At 47.5% G+C, this 24294-nt stretch overlaps 1 protein-coding gene across 1 annotated transcript in view; it reads right to left on the minus strand.

Annotated features, from left to right (window-relative positions):
• TSPAN5 (tetraspanin 5) overlaps positions 1-24294 on the minus strand; it is a 310289-nt gene that overhangs the window by 39027 nt on the left and 246968 nt on the right. Inside the window, exon 3 of the mRNA XM_086961959.1 lies at positions 2865-3011. Coding sequence (XP_086818085.1) covers positions 2865-3011 — 147 coding nt within the window. The remainder of the gene's footprint in view (positions 1-2864; positions 3012-24294) is intronic.

Genomic DNA, 24294 nt, shown 5'->3' on the forward strand with positions numbered 1-24294 from the left:
CCGAAAAAATATATAAACACTTTATGTACACGATGGCCTTTAGAAAACAGTTTCCCTAGCGATACACGTAGCACGACAAAGGCCCAGACATTAGCCTACATTGCACGGGCGTGAATTCAAATAGCATCACTTAGGAATTCACACGGAACCACTACTTACATAAATATCCACATTACAGTGAACAAAATATGCTGCTGGTGATGACTGTAATTTTGATAAATGGCAGCATAAGTGCTAATGGCCCGTCCGCATCATTAGGAGAGGCGCCAGCCAACTTGACTGTGGTTCAAAAACTGAACGCTCTTAAAACGCAATTCTATATACAGCAAGGAGGGTAAAACTGTTTATTCTTGGCTTCCTGTTGCGTTAAAACACGCCAAGCATTCAGCAATAAGCAATCGGCACACCCTCTGTGATTTTAATTCATTCGTATGTGTTTTTCTTTGTACTTTTCTTCTGATGTTGCTTTTCGTTTCAAGCTTGTGCACAGGAACAGAGACAGTAACGGGTGTAGAGCCCGACACGGCCCTGGCAAGAAATCTACCCTGCCCATCAAGGTCATGGCACACCCATGGAGTAGCATTCTACCCATTCGTAAGCGCCTCGTCTGGAAAAAGAAGCACTACATAAATTAAATGACAATAAAATAAAATGCTATAAAAGAATCAATGTTAATTTGTGTCTATTTAAACAAGGAAGTGCAAATTCTGATAAAACACAACCATCAACTTGCAATGCGCAGACAGAGAGAAAATTCCGTAAATGGTTCTCCATCTTTGAAGATGCACATCAATGTATCCAAAATGGGGTCTTTGGGTACAACCTACCCGTGGCCAGAAGACAGCAGAACTCCAGCAGAATCACTCCCTTTAAGGAGGAAGCAGTTATGAGAGTACAAGCTGGGTCTATATTCCCAGGACAGACGTCCCTACTCGCAGAACAAATGGATCCTTGCCTGTCTGAAGGCATGGAGACCCTTGCTGTCCCGAACACGCGGCTTGATCAATGAATGAATAACCTACAGTCTCTTGTGAAAAGCAAAGCATTTTCTCAAAGTGAACTTGGGCCGACAGGTGGCATAACCTTAGAAGTACTGACCAACAAGATCCAACCTACAGGGACCCAGTGCCATGACGACCAGGGAGAACCATGTACATCTGCCATGTGGGAACCCGGCAGAGCCCTGATGATGCTGCGGAGGCTGCCAGAGGCGACCCCAAGGCGCTGGAGGGCATCAAAAACAACGGATGTACCTGCCAGAGAAGCATCCAAAGACTGCTTGGGAGATCTCCTGGAGAAATAGTCAGCTCCCCCATATATCCAGGCAGACCAACATTCAGTCTTTTGGATATACAATGATTACTACCAGGGGTTAGGAATGGAGTCACTGCACACCTGCCATCATCCATGCCCTAGTCTGGTAACACCAGAATGCCACTGATCCTGGAGAGTGATGGCTCTGCCATCAGCGATCTCTGGGAATCTTGTCAATGTGCTATGCTAGAACAGCGCAGTGCCTAGGAACTGCTTGATGAATTCTCCCCAGGAGAAGACAATGGCCAGCCGATGTCAAAGTAGTATACAAGATAGACAGCCACACACAAAACGAATAGAGATTTCCAGAGGTGCATCAATGCAAACACAGCTCTGTAAGTGTTAAATCACATGGTGGTATGCAGTGCTCTATATGTTCTTGTAAACACTTGCAGGCCTGTATTAAAGTCCAAATAATCAGAGCCAGCCCAAACATGTCTACCTGGACAGGTGGGTAGAAATCTCCAAACTATCTGTGATTCAGAGACTAATGAAAATTGATCCAAGCGATCTCACAATTCTGCTTGAGATAGTTTGCTAGCTCCAAAGAAAACTGAAAATCAGTTCTTACACAGCCATTTTTGGAGAAATAATCTACTTTTATTTCATTTCCCCAAGGAAAACCCTTTTCTGACTGTCTGGTGTGTATTTCAACTGCCTGCATGAAGCAGAAAAAAAGAACCCTACCCCCACCACCAGCTCAATTTTGCACGCCGTTTCTTCAAATGACCATTGGCTCTCGAAGCAGCCTAGATGCTATTAAATGCTATGCTTTTGACAGAGAACCTAACTTTGTAGACTCTCACCCATCAAATTATTTTTAAATTAAAACCTTAAATGTCTGTGCCGTGTGGTGAAGGTATGCTTGAGAGACCGCCACGGGGGCGTTCAAACAAAATGAGGCCTGATGCTTGATGTTAGGATACTGATGCCTTAACATCTGCACTCAAGGTCTGATTCGCAGTCGGAAGAACAAATGACAATGTTTACTCCATTAGGATTCAAACACATGAGTTGGAGAACAAGATGTGGTACTCAGTGAGCCATCACTATGTGATCTAGTGACATGAAGATCCACTTTTCAAATAGCGTTATTACTGCAACATACTCTCTACATAAGACTTCAATGAGCCACACACTAGCTCTGGCACAGAAACAAGGTGTATCTTTAGGGCTGCCCAAAAGCTTGATCATGGACTGTAGGGCTCCAAGGGATATAACAGTTTGTATAATGAAACAGCAACTTGCTAGGTCTAGTAGTATTTAAGGAGAAAAATGACCTGATCAATAGCAGAGATAGAAAAAACAGGGCAGAGGACAGGGAAGTCTTTCTGTAACACACCACAGAGGGTCTCAAAATTAAAAAATAAATAAAAGTAAACTTTAAGGGTCTAAGGGAGGGGCTTTCCTTTTCTGAAGGAGAGTAAAAAGAGGGCAAGTAATTAATTTTTAATGAAATAATGCTTATATTGATGCAGCAAAGGACTTCCATAGATAGAAGATAAAAACTGTCCAGTGAACAAAAACAGCTGACACATTTCACTACTTACAAACTTCAAAAGGTAGGTGTTCTCCCGTAGAGCTCCAATGCATCCTGCGAATCCCAGAATGAACATAACTCCGCCTACTACCAGGAAAAGCCATACAGGATCAAAGCCACCCAGGTCTGTGATCGAGGAGATGTTGGAAAGAACTCCCTAAGGGGGGGAACATAAAAAAATAAAAAAATTATAACTTTCCTGTTCAAGTTCAGATACAATGTATACCGTGTTTTTCAGGAATCTCAATAATTGGCAGCATTAGTTTTCCATAAACAGCTGTCGATAGGACAATTAGGGTGCAGTTCTTACCTAGCCAGCATCCCAGAAGGCTCCAACATTTTTTAAATCTCTACCACAGAGATATGGCATTTTTGAAGGATTGTAATTATTGTATAGCTCATTCAGAGCAAAATGGAGAAACTGTGTGAAAAAGATCACCTTAGCGGCTCGTGGCTGAAATTCACCATTTATGCTATAGCTGTAGTAAGATCAACCTTATTTTATATCCGCATCTTGGACTCATGAAGCATCCCCATGTCATTATAAGCCACTGCATTTTACTATCCATAACAACCAGCACTGGAAAAGCCAATTGGTGGGGCCTATTCAAGATTTGCCAGCTTTGTCACTGTTTCTAGCCATGTTGTACAGTGGCTGAAAGCAAAAACGAAAAGAAGTGCCCAGCCAGCACACTGACCCAAAAAAGAGCAAGCAAGTGTGACAATGAAGCTAACCAATGGTAAGCAACAAGTGAGCTTTAAACACAATGATAGTAAAAAAAATGCCTCACAAGCGAAGACTATGCGGTATCTCAGCCTAGGGATATTTGAAAAACGATCTTTACAGCAGTATCACATTAGAAATAGTATACGGATATTGCGATGGTGCCAGTACATCAGATGAAAGGCGCAATGTAATCAGCAGTCCACATTCACCCAATTCACTGGTCAGACCACCACATCATTCTATTCAACATTAACCAAGCTACAGCACCTCACAACCGAGCCCGGACTACCCATCAATGGCGCAAAAATCTCAATCCTATCCCTCTCCCTGATTTGGAATAAAAAATATCATCTCTACTCCCACCAAACACAGACAACCTCAATACTGATGAGCTCACTGCCCTCTACAACACAACAATGAAAACTGCCCTTGACCAACTAGCCCCCTGAAACACAAAAAGGTCAGAGATACCCCGTCGCCTGGATCAAAAAAAGTCCTCAACCCTTAAAGAAAACAACTCAGAGCCGCTAAAAGACTCTGGAGAGCAAACCCATCCCCAACCAACCCTCTCCAACTCAGAAAAGGATGCAGGAACTACAAAAAAAAATCCTCAAAGAGAAAGCCACCTTCTTCCAAAACACCCTAGACAAAACCAAAAAACGCCCAAAAGAGCTCTTCAACATCATCCGAAATCAAACCTCCAAACCGCCCAAAGAAAATCCTCCTGCCTCTAAACTACAATGTGACTACCTAGCCAAATTCTAAAATGAGAAACCCAACAAAATCACACAAGCTCATCCCAACAACTCTTAACCGAAAACCGAAATAACCCCAACTCGGGCTCACTTCATAATCCCCAAAACTGAGACCCCTCCCCCTTCAAGAACCAGACCAACCCAATACCAAAGACCGTCCTCCACACTCAAGAGTTTGAAGGTCTTCAAACCCCTCACAGAAGAAGACATCTCCATGGTGATTGCCAATTCCAACCGCCCCCCCCCCCCCCCCCCCCCCCCACTTCGCAGATCCACTACCTGACGCTCTGGCTAAAAACCTCAAATGCACCCTAACCTATCTATGGACCAAGATCATTAACAACTCCTTAACCAACGTACTGATACCAGACTGCCTTAAACAAGGCTAAGTCACCCCCTCCTAAAAAAAACATGATGCAGGCCGGAACAAGCCCAAGAACTTTAGACCCATTACCAATCTTCCTTTCCTAGCAAAAATCCCCAAAAAATGTATTCTCTCCCAACTCAACCAACCCCTAGACACCAACAACTTACTTGACTCACACCAGTCGGGTTTCAGGAAGGGATGCAACACTGAAACAGCTATACTGTAATCATTTACTCCACTATACTTAATGAATATAAAAATGATTTTCTTGCAGCAAAAACGGAATATTTTTCTGCAATGATTCTATCTTTGTCCAACAAGCCTAAGGAAATCTTCTCCATTCTTAAGTCTCTCTAAACTTGATCGAGTCACTGCCAAACCTCCTCCTTCTCAGGACTTATGCGACTCCCTCCACGACTACTTTATTGCCAAATTTCTACTATTACATTGCATATATCTCCTCCCTCTCCCTCCTTCGACCCTCCCCTACCTTCTCCTAGTACACATACCATTACGCATTTCCCACCCATTTCGATCGAGAAATTTCTCAGTCTGGTGAGTTCAATTAAAATTGTCTCTCCCACTGATCGCTGCCCCTCACACATTCTTCGTGAGATCTTCTCTTCCTGTTTTGACCCCCCTCTTGCTCTCCTTAACAAATCATTGGCTCTGGGCGTGTCCCTAATCTTTTTAAATCAGCTAAAATTATTCCTGTTTTGAAAAAGGTTGGGGCAGATACTACTATCCCCTCTAATTTTCGACCTATCTCCCTACTCCCTTTTTTAGGTAAAGTATTGGAGAGATATGCAACTCATTGCCTTAGCTCTTTCATTGAGGCCTCTGATTATCTTGATCCCCATCAGGCTGGTTTCCATCCCACCCATTCCACTGAATCAGTCATCCTCTCGGTTTTGGATGAACTAAGAGTTAGTGCTGACTATGGTTCTACTCAGGACCTTGTACTTCGATTTATCAGCTGCCTTTGACAGGGTCGACCATCATCTTTTGGTCGACAGTGTCCAACGTGCTGGCATCTCGGATGTTGCCTTGAATTGGGTCTCCTCTTTCTTGGAGAACCGTCAACAGGCGGTTCAGCTCTCCTCCTTTTCTTCCTATCCTTGAACAGTAACTTGTGGTTTTCCCCAAGGCTCAGCTCTTTCCCCCCCTTCTCTTTAATCTTTATATTTTTCCTCTAATTTTTGCTTTATGTCACCGGAAGGTCACAGTGTTTAATTACGCTGATGACCTTCAACTCATCTTCACTTTTTCTTCTTCTCCTGATTCTATCTCTCATTTTCAGAACACTATGATCTTTATCCAGAATTGGATGAGTACAAACCATCTTAAGTTAAATCCCGACAAGACTGAACTAGTCTTGATCGGAGGCCCATCCAATCCCTGGACTTCTAATTTCTGGCCTTCTTCTCTTGGCTCTGCTCCTTCTCCTACGAAGTCCATGAAAAGTCTTGGCATTAAAATCAGTGACGATCTTTCGATGCATGCCCAAATTAGTATGGTCGTCTCGTCCTGTTTTTTATGCCTCCGGACTATTCGCAAAGCTTACCGTTTTTTTTTACCACTGATGCTCTCAAATACATCCTTTTAGCCCGTGTCATCTCTCTGGTTGACTACGCTAACTCCCTCTACATTGGTATTCCCGCTTATGAACTGCGCCGACTACAGCTCATTCAAAATCAGGCAGCTAGACTGATTTATAGGCGGTCTAGATACCATCATGCTCTTCCGCTTCTGAGGCAATTGCATTGGTTACCTCTTGCTCATAGATGCCTATTTAAACTTGGGTGTCTTATTTTCAAATCATTAGCGGGCCTGGCTCCATCTTATGTAGCATCTAGGTTAACAATCTACACTCCCTCCAGAAACCTTCGGTCCTCCTCCAAGAACCTCTTGGTTGTTCCACGTTTTGTTAGGAAGAAACATGGGGGGCTGAGCTTCTATTTCCAGGCCACTCGGTTCTGGAACTCCCTTCCCGATAATCTACGATCCTCCCTCTCATACCTGGAGTTCCGTAAATGTCTGAAGACCTGGTTATTCACTAGTGCCTTTGCGGTCTAAATGTTGCCTTGATCGGCTGCCGGACCGAATTAGCGCCATGAAACCTTTTGGTATACGTGCGCTCTATAAATTCCCTTAACTTCAACTTCAACTTCTACTGAGTATAACACATGACATACACAGCTCCCTCGACTCAAACAGATGCTGCCTTCTTGACCTATCAGCAGCTTTCGATATAGTTGATCACAAGTTACTTCTAGATGCCCTTCAAAAACTTATCAGAGCTGATGGCACTGTTCTGAAATGGTTTTCTTAATTTCTACTTAACCGTTCCCAACTAGTTAAAATCAACAACTCCATGTCCAACATCTCTCCCATAATCCGAGGCGTACCACAAGGTTCGGTCCTCTTCCCACACTCTTCAACATTTACATTGAGCCCCTCGCCACCATCCTAAAACAAGCACATGTCTTGTACCACCTATATGCAAATGGTACCCAGCTTTACCTATAAATATTCTCTCTTACCGACATTCAATGACTTCCCCACACTCTCAAAAGTTCAAAACTGGCTATCACTCAACCACCTCAAACTCAACCTAGAAAAAACTGAAATTCTGCCCTTCCCAAACCACACACAGATCCAAGAATGGATAAACAACCTGGACTCCCTAAACTGGAAGCTCACGCTATCCGACTCAGCTAAATCTCTGGAGATCTCTCTAGACTCCAAGCTAAACATGAGATCTCACATAAGCTCCACTGCAAAGAGTGCCTTCTACAGCCTAAAACTGCTCAACAAAATCAAGCCTTTCCTTCCAACCAATGACCTAAAAACAGCAACACAAGCTCTGGTTCTATCCAGATTAGACTATGGTAGAGCCACACTCACTGGAACACCCAAAGCACAAGTAGCCCCCATGAGAGCTACCCTCAATGCAGCAGCACAGATGGTCACAGGAGCTAAGAAACATGACCACATCGCCCCCCACGCTCCAAAACCTAAAGTGGACCCCAATGGAAGCACAATGTTGTTTCAAAATGGCCTGCCTCACCCACAAAGCTCTACACATTAGCAAACCAGACTACCTCGCAGCCAAACTCACAAAAGCAGGTCAAGAAACCTAAGAAGCTCCAATACGCTCCTTCTCATCCCCCCATAAAAGACACAAACAAAAAAAACCTTCTACGCTCTTTCTCAGGTAATGCCCCTAGAATCTGGAACTCTCTCTCTTAATACATATCAGAACCAACCCCTCCTTCACATGCTTCAAGAGACTACTAGAAGAATTTCTCCTTAACTAAGGTTAGAAAGATGGTTGATCAGATGTGTGGTCAGAGCGCTTCCCTGCCCCGAATCAGAATCATGCCAAATACTGAAGTAGTGAGCCACACTTGAAAAAAAAAGGTATTAAGCAATGACTCAAGGAGTTGTTGCCCCCACACCCCCACCTATTGACTGGTAAACCAAGCTGTGGGCGCATAGAGGCCAGAACAATTTGGTTCAGCCTATCTATGGTGGGAGAGCCTGAGGTCTGCCTGAGCGTGGCGTGCATTAGCCTGACTCCCAGTTGAAAGTGCGTCAAACTGGAGCCTCTGATCAGTGATACCCGAGCTGCTGCTGCTGGTGGTGATCTGTGAGGCGTTCAATGGTGGGGTCTGACGACCGGGCCCGCTCAATCTCGTAGTGGGCCCGAAGCGACATGGGCTTGCGGTATATGTGCAAAGTTGGAGCTACGCTGGCGGTGCCTCCCTTGCAGGCAGGATGTGGGCACAGAGCCAGCAAGAGACCCTCTGTGAAGGACCTGCGGACTGGTGAGTGGCCTCTCGGGGGACAGGAAGAAGAGGCGGCCGAGTGAGCCGCTCTGGAGGAGCTGTGGAGCCCAGCAGGAGAGGGAAACATGCAGAGACTGCTTGGGCCTGAGGCCATGAGAGGGCCAGTACGGGAGCTAGAGGGCATCCTTAGGCTGGGTGGAGAGGAGGTGTGCAGCACAGCTCTACAGCAGGCCAGAGATTTTGGAAGGGGTGTTTCTCTGACTATTCTCCACTTCGCACTCTTCTATTTGAGGATGACGAGGATCCAGAGCTGCACAGGACTGGAGGGGGACTCCTGGGCTTAGGGGAGGAAATGCAGTGATTGGAGTGGGAGGATGGAGAACCCCCTCCTGCGATTTGGGCCTCTTGCAATGGGGAAGGACAAGGATGCCAAGGGATCCCAAGGCAATATGATCACAATATACTACTCCGCAGGACTCAGTCACGAGGGCTGCAGGACTGCTGGGGGCACGTGCGCCACCACAAGAGGAGGAGCCATCAAGCGCTGCTCTGTTGGACGCCATACAGGGCTCACGCACTGCTCTTGAGAGGAAGATTGATGTGGTGTCCATTGATGTGGGCTTTCTTCGTGTGGACCTTCCGCAAGGTGGCGGACAGAGTCATCACAGCTGAACACTCCATAATCGATTTGTAAGCTGAGGTGACGACACTCAGGGCGCGGGTGTCCCACCTACTGGCCACTTCTGAGGCATTGGTAAACATAGCAGACTAAGCGGATGCCACTGATGGAGGTCTTCATGGAAGCAAGGTGGCGAGGGCGGGAGGAAACTACCTCCTACACTCCAAGTAGGAGTGTTTTGTATGGTACTAACACCGGGCGAGGAATCCACGGATTCAGCAGCTTATAGGCCCTTGACAATGCTAAATGCAGACACAACGGTGCTGTGTAAGGTGCTTGCAGAATGGGTGTGGGAAGTGGTGGGGACACTAGTGCATGAAGATAAGTATGGCTTCATTCTGGCCCAAAGTACGTCTGTGAACTTGCGCAGGTTGGCTCATGTGCTGCATGCTGTTGAGGATTGTTGTGACACACCTTTTGAAGTTGTTGGAACGCATGGGCTCTGGTCCTTGTTTTCGTGGCTGGGTGAAACTCCTTTATAGTGCATCTCTGGCCCGGTCGGTGGTGGTGGATTGGTTTCTGAAGATTGGCTGGTGGAGCGGGGTATACGTTAAGGGTGTCCCCTCTCCCCACTGCTGGTTACACTGGCCATGGAACAGCTGGCGGTGAGGCTCTCCAGGGACTTAAGTGACTTTGGGGTACCGGTTTTTTTAACAGTATGCCTTGGATATCGCTCTATGCAGACAATGTACTGTTTAATGTGAGAAACCAAAGGGAATCGGTGCCCTGTTGCTTAATAAATTCAGAGCTGTGGTTGGTTTCAAGGTCAATAGACATAAGACGGCCTTGTTTCTGCCGGGGGGCTGTGCGAACGACCAGTGCCTGAGCTCCCCCTGCTAGGGTGGAAGTGGGAGACGAAGGCCTTACGGTATTTTGGTGTTATGGTGGCGCATAATGCAGAGGGCCAGAGACGACATGACATGGATAAGCTGATGGAGGGTCTGGCAAAATCGGTCATATTCTGGAACAGGGTCGGATCTAGTTTGCAAAAAGGATTTTTCTTCCTTGTTGCCTGTGTATTGTGCAGAACTCACTCCATACAATTGCATGTAGCTCATTCAGGGCGCTGGATAGCATGTTGATCTCACTTGTGTGGGTTGGCAAAAGGAGCAGGTTGGTACTATCAATACAAACTATCAGGAGGAGGGGGCAAGAGATTGCCAGACACGAAGTTGTATTATTATGAGCCTCAGCTACAACACGCAACAAAGTGGGCAGCAGAGGAGAATAACTGGGAGAAGAGGCTGTTCCTGGGGACGTATGGGTTCATGACCCTGTTGGGAGTTATTGACGAGGGGGGTAAGAGTGCTGCAGCACCTCCTCTATTTGATGCGGCAGACGGAGGCGATATGGGAAAGAGTGAAAAGGCTGCCATTTGGGACTGGGCTGAGTATATGGTCGCTGGTGGTATTTAAACATATAAGCGAGGCCATGTCTGTAGCTCGCTGGCGAGAATGAGTCTATGAGACGTTGGGAGACTTGTACCTGGAGGAGCGGTTAGTCAAGTTTGAAGCAGTATGCGTGGAGTTCTCGGTGGGGCCAGGACAATTTCTATAGTATGCAAAAACTGCTAGTACGGCCCCGGAGATTTGAAAGTGGTTTCCGGGGGCTCCTCGAGGGTCAGAAGCACTGCAATTGTTGCTGTCCATGGGCGATACACGGTAGCGGGTGTCTATATTCTAAGGGGCGCTCAAGAGGGACACCGGGCTAGGGAGAACTCTCCGTCTAGACAGGCCTGGGAGGAGGAGTTGGGAGAACCCATCACAGAAAGGAAATTTGTGGAGACAGGCTAGCTTATTAGGCCAGCAATAGATCAGTGAACAAACAACACAAAAAATACTAAAAAAAGTTGACTTTTCAAGATTTACTCTTACAATTTGCTTTCCATCAAACAGAATGTTACACCTACTGTACGCATCCGAACCGCAGAGCCAATTTTAATTGTTTTAAGGAACAAAATGGATACAGTAGATATAATCCCTCATGCACCACGTGCAACCACATTATTCCAGTGCTGAATAATAATCCAACTACTGTAAATTCTTTTTCTACACGTGAAACAAATTGTTCCACTTTATGAAGGGATGTCACACTTAATCTTGCAGATGCCATAAATCTCATTTTAAATTGTTCTGCACTAACGCCAGAGTCCTCTCTCTGACTGATTCACAGTGAACAATGATAGGTCAGGAGGCGGAGGATTAAGGTGTCCTTTGCCATATTCATAAATTTCCAGCATAATGACAGCACACCAAGTGGAACTCTGTGAGCATATTGGGTTTTGTCCAGGTTGTCTCTCAGCCCAGGTCTGGATAGGGCCAAAGAACCCAAACTTACGTAACATAGTTCAGACACTGTAAAGGGAACAGAGGGCCTGATTCACAAAAGTAATCTGAAACAAAATTCTAACTTTACGACTTTCGGTAGTCACAAAAGGCATTTAGGAGTAGTAAAGTTAGGATTCCTAACTTTACTACTCCTAAATGCCCTTTGTGAATACCAAAAGTCGTAAAGTTAGAATTTTGTCTCAGATTACTTTGGTGAATCGGGCCCAGAATATGCAAAGCAATTTTGTTAGGGCATATTCAGGTTGAATCTTCAGAGACAGGCTAAGCGAGGTTCCAGCTGCAGTGTGTGCAGCCCAAGATTGCGGCCCTTTAATTAATTTGTTTGGATTCCGCTCAAGTCCATAACTCATATGCCTAAGACTAACTTGAATTAAGCTTCAAGAATACAGGATGCGGATAAAAAAAAGCCTTTTAAACTACCCATACCCTTGTAGACTAAAAGTGTTCATGTAAAGCCCTTAGATGTAGGTGGTCAGCGAAGGCCCGGTACTGATTTAGTGCACCAAAGTCAGATCACCAAATTATAAACTGCTGTGTGAGTTTAATACACTAACTCCTGTTAAGGAAGGAAGCAGCCTAGGACTTTTGAGAAGCTCTGTTTTACTTAAAGCAACTTCAGACTAAAGGGCATTTGTAGGAGACTAGATAAAATACATCAAAAATACCGCAGATACAACCATACGGTGGCACCGCCAAAACCAATATTTAGGTTTAAGAACATATTTGGATCCCATACCAGCCTCTACCGCAGGTCCTCCAGCAGCAGCTATCCAAGAACAGACACACATACATCTGGAACTGCAGGAAGTAACAAGGCATCTTCTTGCCTGGGTTTTTGTATATAGCCTGATGGCTACGCTCCCAGGACCAAAAAAGAAGCATCCTTTAAGTCAAGATTTTTTTAAGCAATCTGTTACCGGTGTGCCAACTTGCTTGTAAGCGCTCCACAAAGTAAAAAGGAATTAGCACCAGGTCAGCCAAAAAAAAGATGTTTTGCCTGGCAGTATACAAGTATATGAGAGACAGTTTTGACAATTCTTTGAATATTCCACCCAAAGATGGGACGGTTTGTTCTAAGGACAAATGCTTAATTACAAAAGGTAGGCACTTTAGGAACAGTGTGATGGTTCCATTGGATACTAGATTTCATAGCATCCTGCAGAAACATTCTTGCCTTTAAATGCCTCAGTTCAATTGTCTACTTTATTCACAATGTTGTCACAAATCAGGGACTAATCCAAACATCATTAAAGTCAGTCAGTAAAAAGTAGCACAGGTCCTTCCTGGTAGTTCAACAATGGAGGACAAATTGCTTCAAAACCTTTCTTTCATATCCATGTGGGTGCAGACACTGGACACCTTCATTACTAGGCTGCGGTAACCATTTGGGATACTATTTGGTTTTAAAGCATCTGAGCAGGAAACAAGATATTGACTCCTGCACGCAGATGCTACCTTTCGCTCTTGAAAAGGGTCATTCAGTTGCTGAAGTGAAAAACTTTCAAATTAGGAGGAAAGACAACATCATGAAATTAACAAGGATGCCTTACTTTTCTTCCCTAGTCTATGTTTGAAGCTCTATGGAAGAAAAATGTGCAAAGGTTGTACTTCAATAGACTGTTTGCCTGATCTTCAATTGGCAAAGCACTTTGAAAACAAAAAGCCACTCTGCATCCACCTAGCAAGGACAGACAACACACAAATATTCGGCATAAAAAAAACATGGATTGAAACGTTCTTGATCACTGCATGGGGTAGTTCGAGCTGTGAAAAGGATCTCTTGACCGTTGCATGACACTCTGCGGTGCTTTAGTAAGAGGGAAACACTATGTGAACAAGCTGAGCAGGCGTAATGGGATAGAGATAATGCTCCCAATCTGGATATACTCACAGGATGTATAAGTGAAAAGTGATGTATGGCTTCATTAATAAAACTGAGAAAGGGATCCTAAGAGCATACCCTTCTACTCAGATGTTTCTCTCCAACATCTATGCATACACCTACTTCTTTTCTGTGGTTGCCAAACTGCTGCCCCCTATGTCGCAGGAACACTGCCTCAAAGTAGAAGAGAAGACTCATGCTTTGCCTGGAACTTCCCTCATGCAATTGTTATGATTTGTTCACACAGATACACCACACAGAACTCACGCCTCTTGCAATGGCGATGAGCGCGAATATGGCAAAAGAAGGCAGGTACTAACACCTTCCTATGCCTTCTCATGCCTTCAATTAAACCCAGAGGCGACATCTCAAATACTAGCCCAATATCACTGTCAGACTTATCCAACCCTGATGGGACAAAGGTACTGCTGTTTTTTCTGACTCCAGAAAATTGGCAGTTTTGGAAAGCCCAATGAAGCCTAATTTCATCCAAGTCCTTAGGGTACCCAATATTCCCCACCTCCTGTACTTGACTCAACCGCTTCATCTCTTCCTAAGATTGTAAGTGAAAGCAACCTAATCAATCATTTCCATGTCTTACAACTGCTTCTGTATATGAAGACCAAGCAAAAACAATAGCACAACACCGGAAACATATTGACTATAATTAACGTCTGAATAGCAAGGTGCTCAAATTATGACTTTAATTCTAAGTTAATCACATGATCCCTCACTCAAAGTCTGCCACTTATCCGAAAATACACAACTGAACCCAGCTCTAAATTAAGTGCGCAGGTGTGTCGACTCTTTTTCCATTGAAAAGCTCGATTTGATGGAAAAGGGTTATGTGTGGATCCCAAAAGACGAAAGCTCTAGACATAAAAATACAGTAGAGCTCAGAGAACCCTCATAGTAAAATCCACACAAGTAATCCGCACTGGAAAATCCACACAAAACGAGGTTCTAGTACAAACCATGAACGTTTATTTAAAATGTAGAAATCATTACAGAAGGCAGGAAGGCAATAGTTAATCAACTAAAAATATTAATGCTATGTACAAGATTCAGCATAGGCAGTGGACACTGTGCCCTATCCTGGTCAATAGCCAGAACCAAATACGGTCCATTATAAACCAAATAATAAATCAAAGAACAAACTAATAGGTCGGAATACATTCAATGTACGTTTTCAGACAAAGAAGTCATACGGTCAGTGTGGTATGAAGTGTAGGATTCCTCATGTCATCCAACCATTAAATAGAAAATACAACATGAAAACGTCTTTGTATTACTTCCTATGAATAACCATGCATTATGTCCTACAATAGAAAATACTAGCAAGATGTGACCCATTAGTTGCATCCCCATGGGCACTTTAGTTCTGGTTCCTCCAAGAAAAAACTGAGGACTCCACACAGTTCAATGCAGTTATTCACGCTTTCTTTTATTCTTTCTCAATTAATTCATCATTTTGGTTAATGAAATTCATTTTTCATTCTATTTTATTAATGGTCATTCTACTATGACATTGCTGCTTTTTTCCCTCCTATGCATTTTGGGCTGAAAAGCCCTTCCTCAGGGAGCATCACTTGTAATTCAGAAAAATAATACCATAAGCATATATCCATCATGCGGTAAAAAACATCATCTATACAGTCGGCTACTTGAGCAAGCTTTATAAACCGTGGTGAAATGTGTCGTGAAATTAATGTCTCCTAGTGCAAAACACACTCTTAGAAAGTGCTCGTGCACTGTGTGTAATGCCAATGTGACCCGGCAATCAAAGCGAGGGATGTGGCCAGATCTTGACATACCTATTCTACATGGGGGACTGCATTGACGAAAACAAAATGTGATGGTTGCGATGTTGGAACTAATCGCAGCCACTGGCAATTACTTCAGGGCACCATCAGAGTCCACTGTTTAAGGTCACCAAACCACACCGAAAAGCAAAACCCATGTACACCAAGAAAGACTATATGCATAAGAAAAACACTCTTCACTTTCCCAACCTACCCTTTCATGTCTATGTGCATCATCATTGGTATCCAAAACATTTCAAGGACAAACTCTCTCAACGTGATCATCCTTCAAGCTCTGGTAGCCAGAGACATGAAGTATACAAATAACAAAATAACTCGTATATGGGTTACGAGTTAGTGATTGGCAGGCATCAGAAAGGCAAAAGAATCAAATTATCACAGAGACATCACCAACCATGCGTACTCTGGCAATACAATCCACTTAAGATCTTTTTTTATTTTAAACATTTTTATTGATAACAATAGTAGCAAAACAACAATATACAAATCCCAGAGAGAAAAAAAAGAGACAGGAAAAAGAAAAACATAGAGAAAATGTTTTCGTGGCTTCATCATTCTATATTATACAAAATTATCCATATTATACAAACTAGATACATGAAGGGATAGGAGAGTAGATCAGTAACCATAGGAAGAAAAAAAAGTGGAAAAAAATATATATATACATTTGAGAGTGAGATTTTATCTCTACATTTGCACAGATTCTCCCCAGATTTTTTCAAGTTTATGCAATGACTTGGTCCCCCTAGTTTTAGCTAATGCTAATTCCATGCTATATATGTCTTTGACAGTACCCCACCATTCCACCGTCACTGGTGGGGATCGTGCAATTCAAGCCCGAGTTATAGACAGCCTAGCACAAGCCAGTAAGATATTTATAAGATCTCTTTGATCTCCTGTCTGTAGGCCCAATAACACATCTGATACTGAGAATAAAACAGATTTTCCGAGTTTATGAGACATAGTTGTTTGGACTCCCTGCCCAAATTTTTTCAATGATTGACATTGAAAAAACATGCGTGGCAGGTCAGCTGCGAATAAATCGCATTTTGGGCATTTACTCCGGTCACTAATAAGATTACCTAGTTACCATTTCGATATCCGTTCAGGGGTATAGTATATTAGGCAGATAGTTCTATATAACTGCAGCCTCAAATTCGAGGAATGTACTGACTTACATATATTACTAAGTGCAAATGAGATAGTGTTAGCATTAATAGTAAACCTCATTTTCTGACTCAACCTACCGGCCAATCTTCCACAGTCATCTTCTTTATGTGAGTTAAAACCTTTATATCCGACCTTCATATCAGTGATCTATCTTTAACTACATGTATACAGTCCCATATATCATAATATGATAGTTTAGCAAGTTTCCTGCTACGTAAAAAATAATCACGAATTTGATAATATTTTAACCGCATGCCCTTTGTGACATTATATAGAAGTTTCAGACTGTCAAACGTTGAAAACCCGGTGGAATCATGCAGATCTCCTAAACTTTTGATGCCCAAATTAGCCCATTGTCTCCCACCCCCCTCATGAAAGATACTGGAAGAACTGGGCTGTCCCATAAGGGCAAGTTTTGGGTGATACATTAATATATTATATTTATGGGGGCGTGGCTATGCACGCAATGGAGACAGACGTCTCTGGGTAGAGCTCCGGCTTGAGCTCCCCTTTTCCAGGACATTTCTCCGTTTCCACTACCTGCTGCCTGCTGTAGGCTCAACTGCTGAGCCACGGAGCTGTGAGCCGCCGCTCCGCCGAGTTAGGTGCTGCCGGGAGGCTCCCGACCACAACGTAGTTTTCTGGGACGACGCGGCCGCACGCCTGGTGGCCGGGCCAGTGGGCGGATTCACGCAAGGCCGGGGCTTGTGTTGGCGAACTGGGCCCAGGGGTGAGGCCTGGTGCGCGGAGCGGCGGCGACGGTCTCGGGACACGGAGCTTACTTGCAGCGCCCGCCACTGGAGACCAAGATCACACAGACGCAGAACCTCTCCCCTGACTGCCGCCTGGCCCGAGCGCCCGCGCCAGCTGGAAAGTCGACGCCCCGGAATAAGGAGCCCGCCCGGTGCCACGAGCGGCGCGGATGACGCTGGTGTTCGCGGCCGCGTGAGGCAGGGGATGAAGGCAGTGCACTGGGCCCAGGAGACGGGCCCGAAAGGTGAGGGGCGCAGTATCCCCGACTGGACACACCACGCTGCGGGGAAGGGCTGCAACTGAGGCCCGGGGCTATACCGGGCCTGGACATTATACCAAATTGGATTCTCCGCCCTGATGGTTCGATGCCCTGTTGCGGCCGGGCCCTGAGTGAGGAGCACGCCAGAGGAGCGCACCGCGGACGGTAGAGGAGAAGCACTACTGGCTGGCGCAAATTGGAACAGGGAGGAAGAGCGGGGTCGTCGGTGTGGGCTCACAACGGGGTATCCACAGAAGGAACGCCAAGCGGATGCTCTGCGACGCTGTGCTTGACCGGCTGACCGCACACGGACACCCGCGGCTGGAGCACATAGCCCGGAGCCAGGTGACCCCCTGACTACCTCTGGGCGCTACAAACTTGACCTCCATCCCCGGATCTTAGCTGGCTGCCACTGAACAGTTGCGGGGAAACACGACCGCCGGCTTAGGTGCAGTACACCTCCTTGCGCCCTCCCTATGCACACGCACCTCACCAGCTGCTCTGCCCGGATCTCCACTGGAGCTTCACAGACCACTGGACGCTGTAGCTGCGGGCACAGACCTCACGCCCATCACGTTGCTCATGTCTGGGGGAACTAGAGCACGGATTGGCACCGGAGGAGCGCAATTACGGGAAAAGATGGACAAACTCACGAAAAATACGGATGCTGACCTGATGGCGGCCAAACTCAACACCATGCTGGCCGCCATGGAAAGGCTGGAGGAATCGGTCCAACTCACCCGCACCTCACTGGAGACCAAAATAGATAGCGTCGCAATTGACCTCACCCACCTGCGGGCTGATCATAAGAAGCTAGAAGAGCGCACCACAACCCTGGAGGGCGCTGTGCCGGGGCTTGAACCCCGGGTCACCCAGACTGATAAGCAGGTATGGGACCTTCTCAACAGGGTTGAATTCGTAGAGGACTGCGCAGAGGATGCGGAATGACGGGAGCGACGAAATAACATAAGGATCGTGGGCGTGCCGGAGCGATGGGAAGGAGCCCGCGATGCATATGGAGGACTGGCTGAGGAACCTACTGCCTGAGGGTACACTATCGCCTCACTTTGTTGTGGAACGGGCACATTGCGTGCCGACGAGACCACTTCCCACAGGATCTAACCCTAGACCGCTCCTCCTTCGCATCTTGAATATCGAGACCGTGACTCCATCTTACGCGAAACACGAAGGCTTCAGGACATCCAAATAGACAATGCCAAGATAATGTTCTTCCCTGATTACACAGTCCAGGTCCAGTGCCAGAGACATTCCTTCCTTGCAGTGAAACGGCGCTTACGACAGCTTGACCTCAAGTATTCCCTCTTGTTCCCCGCCAAGCTGCGAGTGGTGACACAAGACAAGACACATTTCTTCACCAGCCGGAGGAGGTTGAGGCATGGATAGACAGCGGGACGGATACGGCTCCCCGGCGAGTAATGGAAACCTCCGGTATGCGGCGGACCCGCGGTCCGCGGCGGCGACGCAGGAATAGGTCATCGCTGGCCTATGGGACTCGGGAGGTGATGGGCACCGGACCGCCCGCGGAACTAGCGCATCATGAACAACAAGACGCCCTCTGCATGGTGGCGGAGCTCAGCCACTCTCCAACCACGGAATCAGCTCCGGATGATAGCCCCCGGGCTCTGCCCATCGATGACGAAGTGATCTACGGATTGCCAGATTCCCAGATCTCTACGGAGCAGCCGGATGTCACACTGCAAACAGCAGACCTGATCCACTGACCGGATGTGAAAGCCTTTTTTGAACTGGGTGCCTGGCCTGCGATGCCCCTATCGCCTTGCGCCTCTGGTTTCCTGCCGGATGCGGACGCTGGTTCTACACGGGGCGTGGCCGCCTTGGAGACGCTTGGCTGCTCGCTGCGAGACGCAGTGAATACTGACCTTTGGGGCTTGGCTCCAAATGGGACATTGCGCTGGTGAGGACCCGCAGATGCTCTTACCGGCTGGGTCCCGGCTACTGCCGCGTTTGCCAGATGAGACAAGCGAGACTGAATTGGCCTTACTGGCGCCGACCAGCATTGGGCGTGAAATGTATGGCAGGCTATGTACTGTATCTTTTTCCAACTGACATGTTTTACAGCAGCTGCACTTGACTCATGTTCACTGAGAGGGGTGATGCTTCCTTTCCTTACCCGGATGTTATGACAATTCCACTGTGCCTAGTGCACAGCGACCCCCCTGGATCTAAATGTTAACTATCTCACTAGAGAGTTTGGACGGAAGCACGTTTTGCAACCGACCTTTTGGTATTATCCAACCGTATTGTCCTTTATGGCTTATTGCAATGTTTGGATCGCACTTTCTTTTGTTTTCCTATATTTGTATTGAAGGCAATCGTAGATGTATCTTTGGTGATCTACTAAGGGGGTACTTGAGTGACAATATTCTTGTGATCTGTTGGGGGGCCTTGGCGGGAAGGGTTACCTGAAATGTTAAAATGTCAGCGATAAAACTCTGTACGTGTAACGTACGTGGCATGCACACACAGTCACGCAGATACCAGATTTGTTCCTACCTTAAACGTCATCATGTCCATGTTGCGCTCCTACAGGAGACACACTTAAATGATGCGAAGACTCACACACTACGTCGCAGATGGCGAGGGCAGCTCTATGCCACAGGTTACTCGTCCTATGCCCGTGAAGTGCTGATATGGGTGAGATGGGGACACCTTTAGAAGTCACACACTCCCGCATAGATCCGGAGGGTAGGGGCGCTAGAGAGCGCACTAGCAGAATGGCCGCACTGATGTGAGGCTCCTGCAGCCTGGGTACATCATCCAATATTTATCCTTCCTTGTCACCTCCTATGTTCGTGCTGACCTCATCATTCGGATGAAGTGACCCTGGTACATCCTCGGTGCAAGTCCTAGCCGTCTACGATACTCCGGGCCGGAGTTACTGTCGTTGGAAGATCCAGGTCTCTTCACGGGCGGAAGTGACCGGAGCCGGGAATCGGGGCTGCGGTCTACGTGATTCCCCGGCGCACCACGAGGCGAGTGGGCCTGCGCCTGGATCCTCGGTGAGCCTTACCGGGACGGCGCTGACCGAGAGGCGGTCCTTACCGGGGCATGGAAGGGACTGGCAGCGGACCAGCTGTACATGCCGGGAAGCGGCTGTGGTATATTGCGGAGGCGGCCGCCGGGTGAGACGAGCTGCGGCGCGAGGCTTCTGCGGCCGTAGGGACTGGCGGCCATTGTGTGTGGCGGCTGCTGGGAGGCACTCTGGCTGCTCGTGTCCCTGCCTGCCTCCGTCACTGGGCGATCCTTCTGGGCCCTGTCTGGACTGTGAGTATCTGCTGGGGCTGCTCTCGCTGGTGCTAGGGACTGTGCCGGGTGATTGCTCTACTTACCTACGGGCGAGGGGAGTGTCGGAGCTGCCGATCCGCCTGGACTGCGCGAGTCCAGGAGTGCTGCCTGGGAGTGCGCTGACTCTACCCTCCTGCCTGTGGAGCTCACGGAAGACGCTTTGACTGTCTGGTGGGGTGGCCTCCCTGCTCTGCCCTTGGCTCCTGCGAGCTGCAGGGTGCTGCTCCTTCGGGGCACTGATCCCCCCTGATGTGCCTGCAGGGCGTAGTTTCGATGCCTGTGGCCTGCTCCTGATGCTCCACTCGAACTCTGTTGGACCCCTTGGGGGCGCCGGCTGTTGGGGGTGAGTCACCGGTCCTGGAGATCCTCTTCCCAAGCTGCAGCGCTGTTGGGCCACTTCGGTGATTAGGGGACTGCGCATAAGGGCGGCCACTGCTGGTATTCACGACTCTGCTCTCTGATGGGCCCCCACTGCAATTGACTTACCTTGCCTTGCCTGCTGGATGGGAGCTCCAGACCTGGCGTGAGCGCTGCCTGCCTGCTGAGTGGTCCCACACTTGCTCTACATATAGCGGCGTTCTTGTCCTCTACCTCTATTCGGCTTGAGATCTCTTTTGTGGTATACAGCTGTTGGCACTGGACAGTTGCTGACGTCCAATCATGGGCAAACCGGATAATAACAACCGAAGCGGTCATTTGACCCACTGGCGGCCAAGAGGGGACTGCGGAATGCGCAAGACGCGGGGGGATCCCGTGCGCATGCTATGCCGGACACTGACCCCCAACCGGTCGCTCCTGACTTTCAGCAGATGATGCAGGAAATGCGGCAGGGGTTTGCCACTATTGTGGACAAGGTGGACAAAATGTCATCGAGAATGGATGCCGTGGTACAGAAAATGGACGTCCATGAGGAACGTATTACAGCGGCCGAACAGCGTATCTCTGACCATGATGACACTGCAGCTACCCACACGACGCAAATTGCGAGGATGGACAATGTGCTCCGGATCATAGCTGCGAAGAATGAGGAGTTGTAAGCTAGAAGCCGTCGCAATAATATACGCGTGGTAGGAGTTCCGGAGTCGACCAATGTGGGGAGGATGGAGCTCTACGTGGAGAAGATTCTGATTGCGGCGATCGGCCCGGAGGCGTTCTCCAAGCAATTCATAGTAGAGGGCACATCGATCATTGGGACCGAGACCTAATCCTGGGGCGGCGCCGCGACCCATCATCGCTCGCCTCCTCAATTATCGAGATCGTGACGCAGCTCTCAGAGCGGCACGTACCACCCGCACACTATCCTGTGAAGGGGTTAACTTCTCCATTTACCCAGACTTTACCCCTGTTGTGCAGGAGCAGAGGCGCAAGTTCATTGACGTCAAGAAGAAGCTTAGGGAGCTGCAAGTAGACTATGCGTTGTTATACCCTGCCAAATTACGTGTGACGCACCAGGTGAAGCAGCATTTCTTTACAAATCCACAGCAGGCGGAGGACTTTGTGAAACAACTTAAGAGAGAGCGGGCAGCGGGGCGGCGTAATGGAGAAGACAGACAGGAGCACTTTCACTCGGCTAACGAGGACGATTGACATCTACCATTTTGAGCATGAACTCTGGATTTGCGCTTTTGAGGCCTCGCCACCCCTTGTTTTTCCTTTTCCTATGTTTGTGTACCGCTGCGGAGGCCTTGGAGATGGACGTGTCATCTGCTGCCGGAGGTCGTTGGGCGAACACTGGACTGAGGTGGTAATGTACTCCAGGCACCCCCCTCCCACTACCTGGGCCGCGCCTGATGTGTACACTGTGGGTCGCGGGCGAGGTGTGGGAGGAGGTTATGTGCACCTCTAGATTTCACCCTGAAGGGTATACCCCATTGACTTTGTTGCTTCTGATACAAATGTTGGGGTGTGTGGGTTTTGTGAAGGGTGGGGGGGTAGGGGTTACTGGCAAGTTGGGGATGCTTCAGTGGGAGGTGGGTGGGTGCACTTGTCTTCAGGTGCGGTGGTCCCCCGGGACTGCCTTCCTTTCTTTTTTGGTTTTCTTCATTCCTGTGCTATTGACTGCTGCTTTGGTTCAGGGGCCTCGACGAGGTTGTGTCATAGTGGGCCTCATTTGTTTATTTATAGCATGTAAAGGTCTTGTGCTTTGCTCTCAGCTGCACTCCTATTTCTGCTGGGGTGCAGGTTTCTGCTTGTTGATCACAGGATGGAATGCTGTCCACTTTTGTAGCGGGCTGCCTACATTGACTGAACTGTATTTGTTTATGGACTTCCACATTGGTATAGTGCGGGGTTGGGGTGTTGTAGTTGGGTATTGTCAAGTTGAGGGGGGAGGGCCACGGGGAGTGACTGTGATGTAGATTGGATGCTGTTGTGGTTACACGCTGTGTTTTGGCTGAGATGCATTTCACCTGAGCGGCAGGGTAGGCACGTGGCTGCGCTGGTGATGATGGTTTTGCAAGATGGGTAATGGCTGACACTGCGCTGGATAAACTATCGATTCTGTCTTGGAATGTGCGGGGTCTTAATGATGCGAGGAAGTGTAGGGACGTCTTGGCATACCTGGATAGGCACCAGGTGCAGATCGCTTTGTTACAAGAAACGCACCTCCGCCCATGGGTGGACCCTAAATTCGCTTGTCACTGGGCTGGTAGGAAATTTTCATCATTTTCGTCATACGCGAGAGGTACTGCTGTGCTAGTTAAAAAGACACTTCATTTTCAGGAGTTGGGGGTGAGACTGGATGATGCGGGGCGTTATGTGATATTGTGGGGGAGGCTCGGGTTGGATACTGTTGTGATTGTGAAATGCTATGCACCCAATGTTGACACTCCAGGCTTTTTTACTACTCTCTGGGGACACGTTCTTTCTAAGGAAGCCACACACATCATATGGGGCGGGGACTTTAACATAGCCTTGAGGCCGGGAGTGGATAGGTCTGACGGGAGCAGTCAGTATAACAGACAAGCGAGGGACGTCCTACAAGGCATTCTGGAGGAGGCTGGATTGGTGCATAGCTGGAGGTTCACGCACCCCGACGATAGAGAGGGCACACACTTCACGACACATGCACGTTCCTGGGCCCGATTGGATTATTGTTTTCTTTCACGGGGCCTGAGCATAGGCTTGCATAGGGTGGAACACCTTTCCAGAACGTATTCTGACCACTGTCCAGTGCTGGTTGTTGTGACTTTCCCAGGTCTCAATAGGCCCCGACCGCCATATAGATTATTTCCTTCAGTACTCTTAGACCCGGTCTTTAAGGCGGAACTTGGGGATGAGATTGAGGCATTCTTTCCCTGGAATAAGGGTTCGGTTGATAGCGTGGAGACGATTTGGGAGGCATTTAAGGTGACAATTCGAGGGATTACAATTTCTAAAAGTTGTGGGATACTGCGAACCATCGTCAAAACCATAACGCAATTGGAATCGGATTTGAAAGACTTGGAGAGAGAGATGATAAGTAACACTGACCCTGAGATTTGCCATAAGTTTAGGGACAAACTGTCGGAATTCGAAGAGGAAGCCGCTAGAGAAGTGAAATATAGGGGGAAATATTGGA

This window comes from Lissotriton vulgaris, chromosome 3_1 (assembly GCF_964263255.1).
Source record: "Lissotriton vulgaris chromosome 3_1, aLisVul1.2, whole genome shotgun sequence".
Classification (NCBI taxonomy): Eukaryota; Metazoa; Chordata; class Amphibia; order Caudata; family Salamandridae; genus Lissotriton; species Lissotriton vulgaris.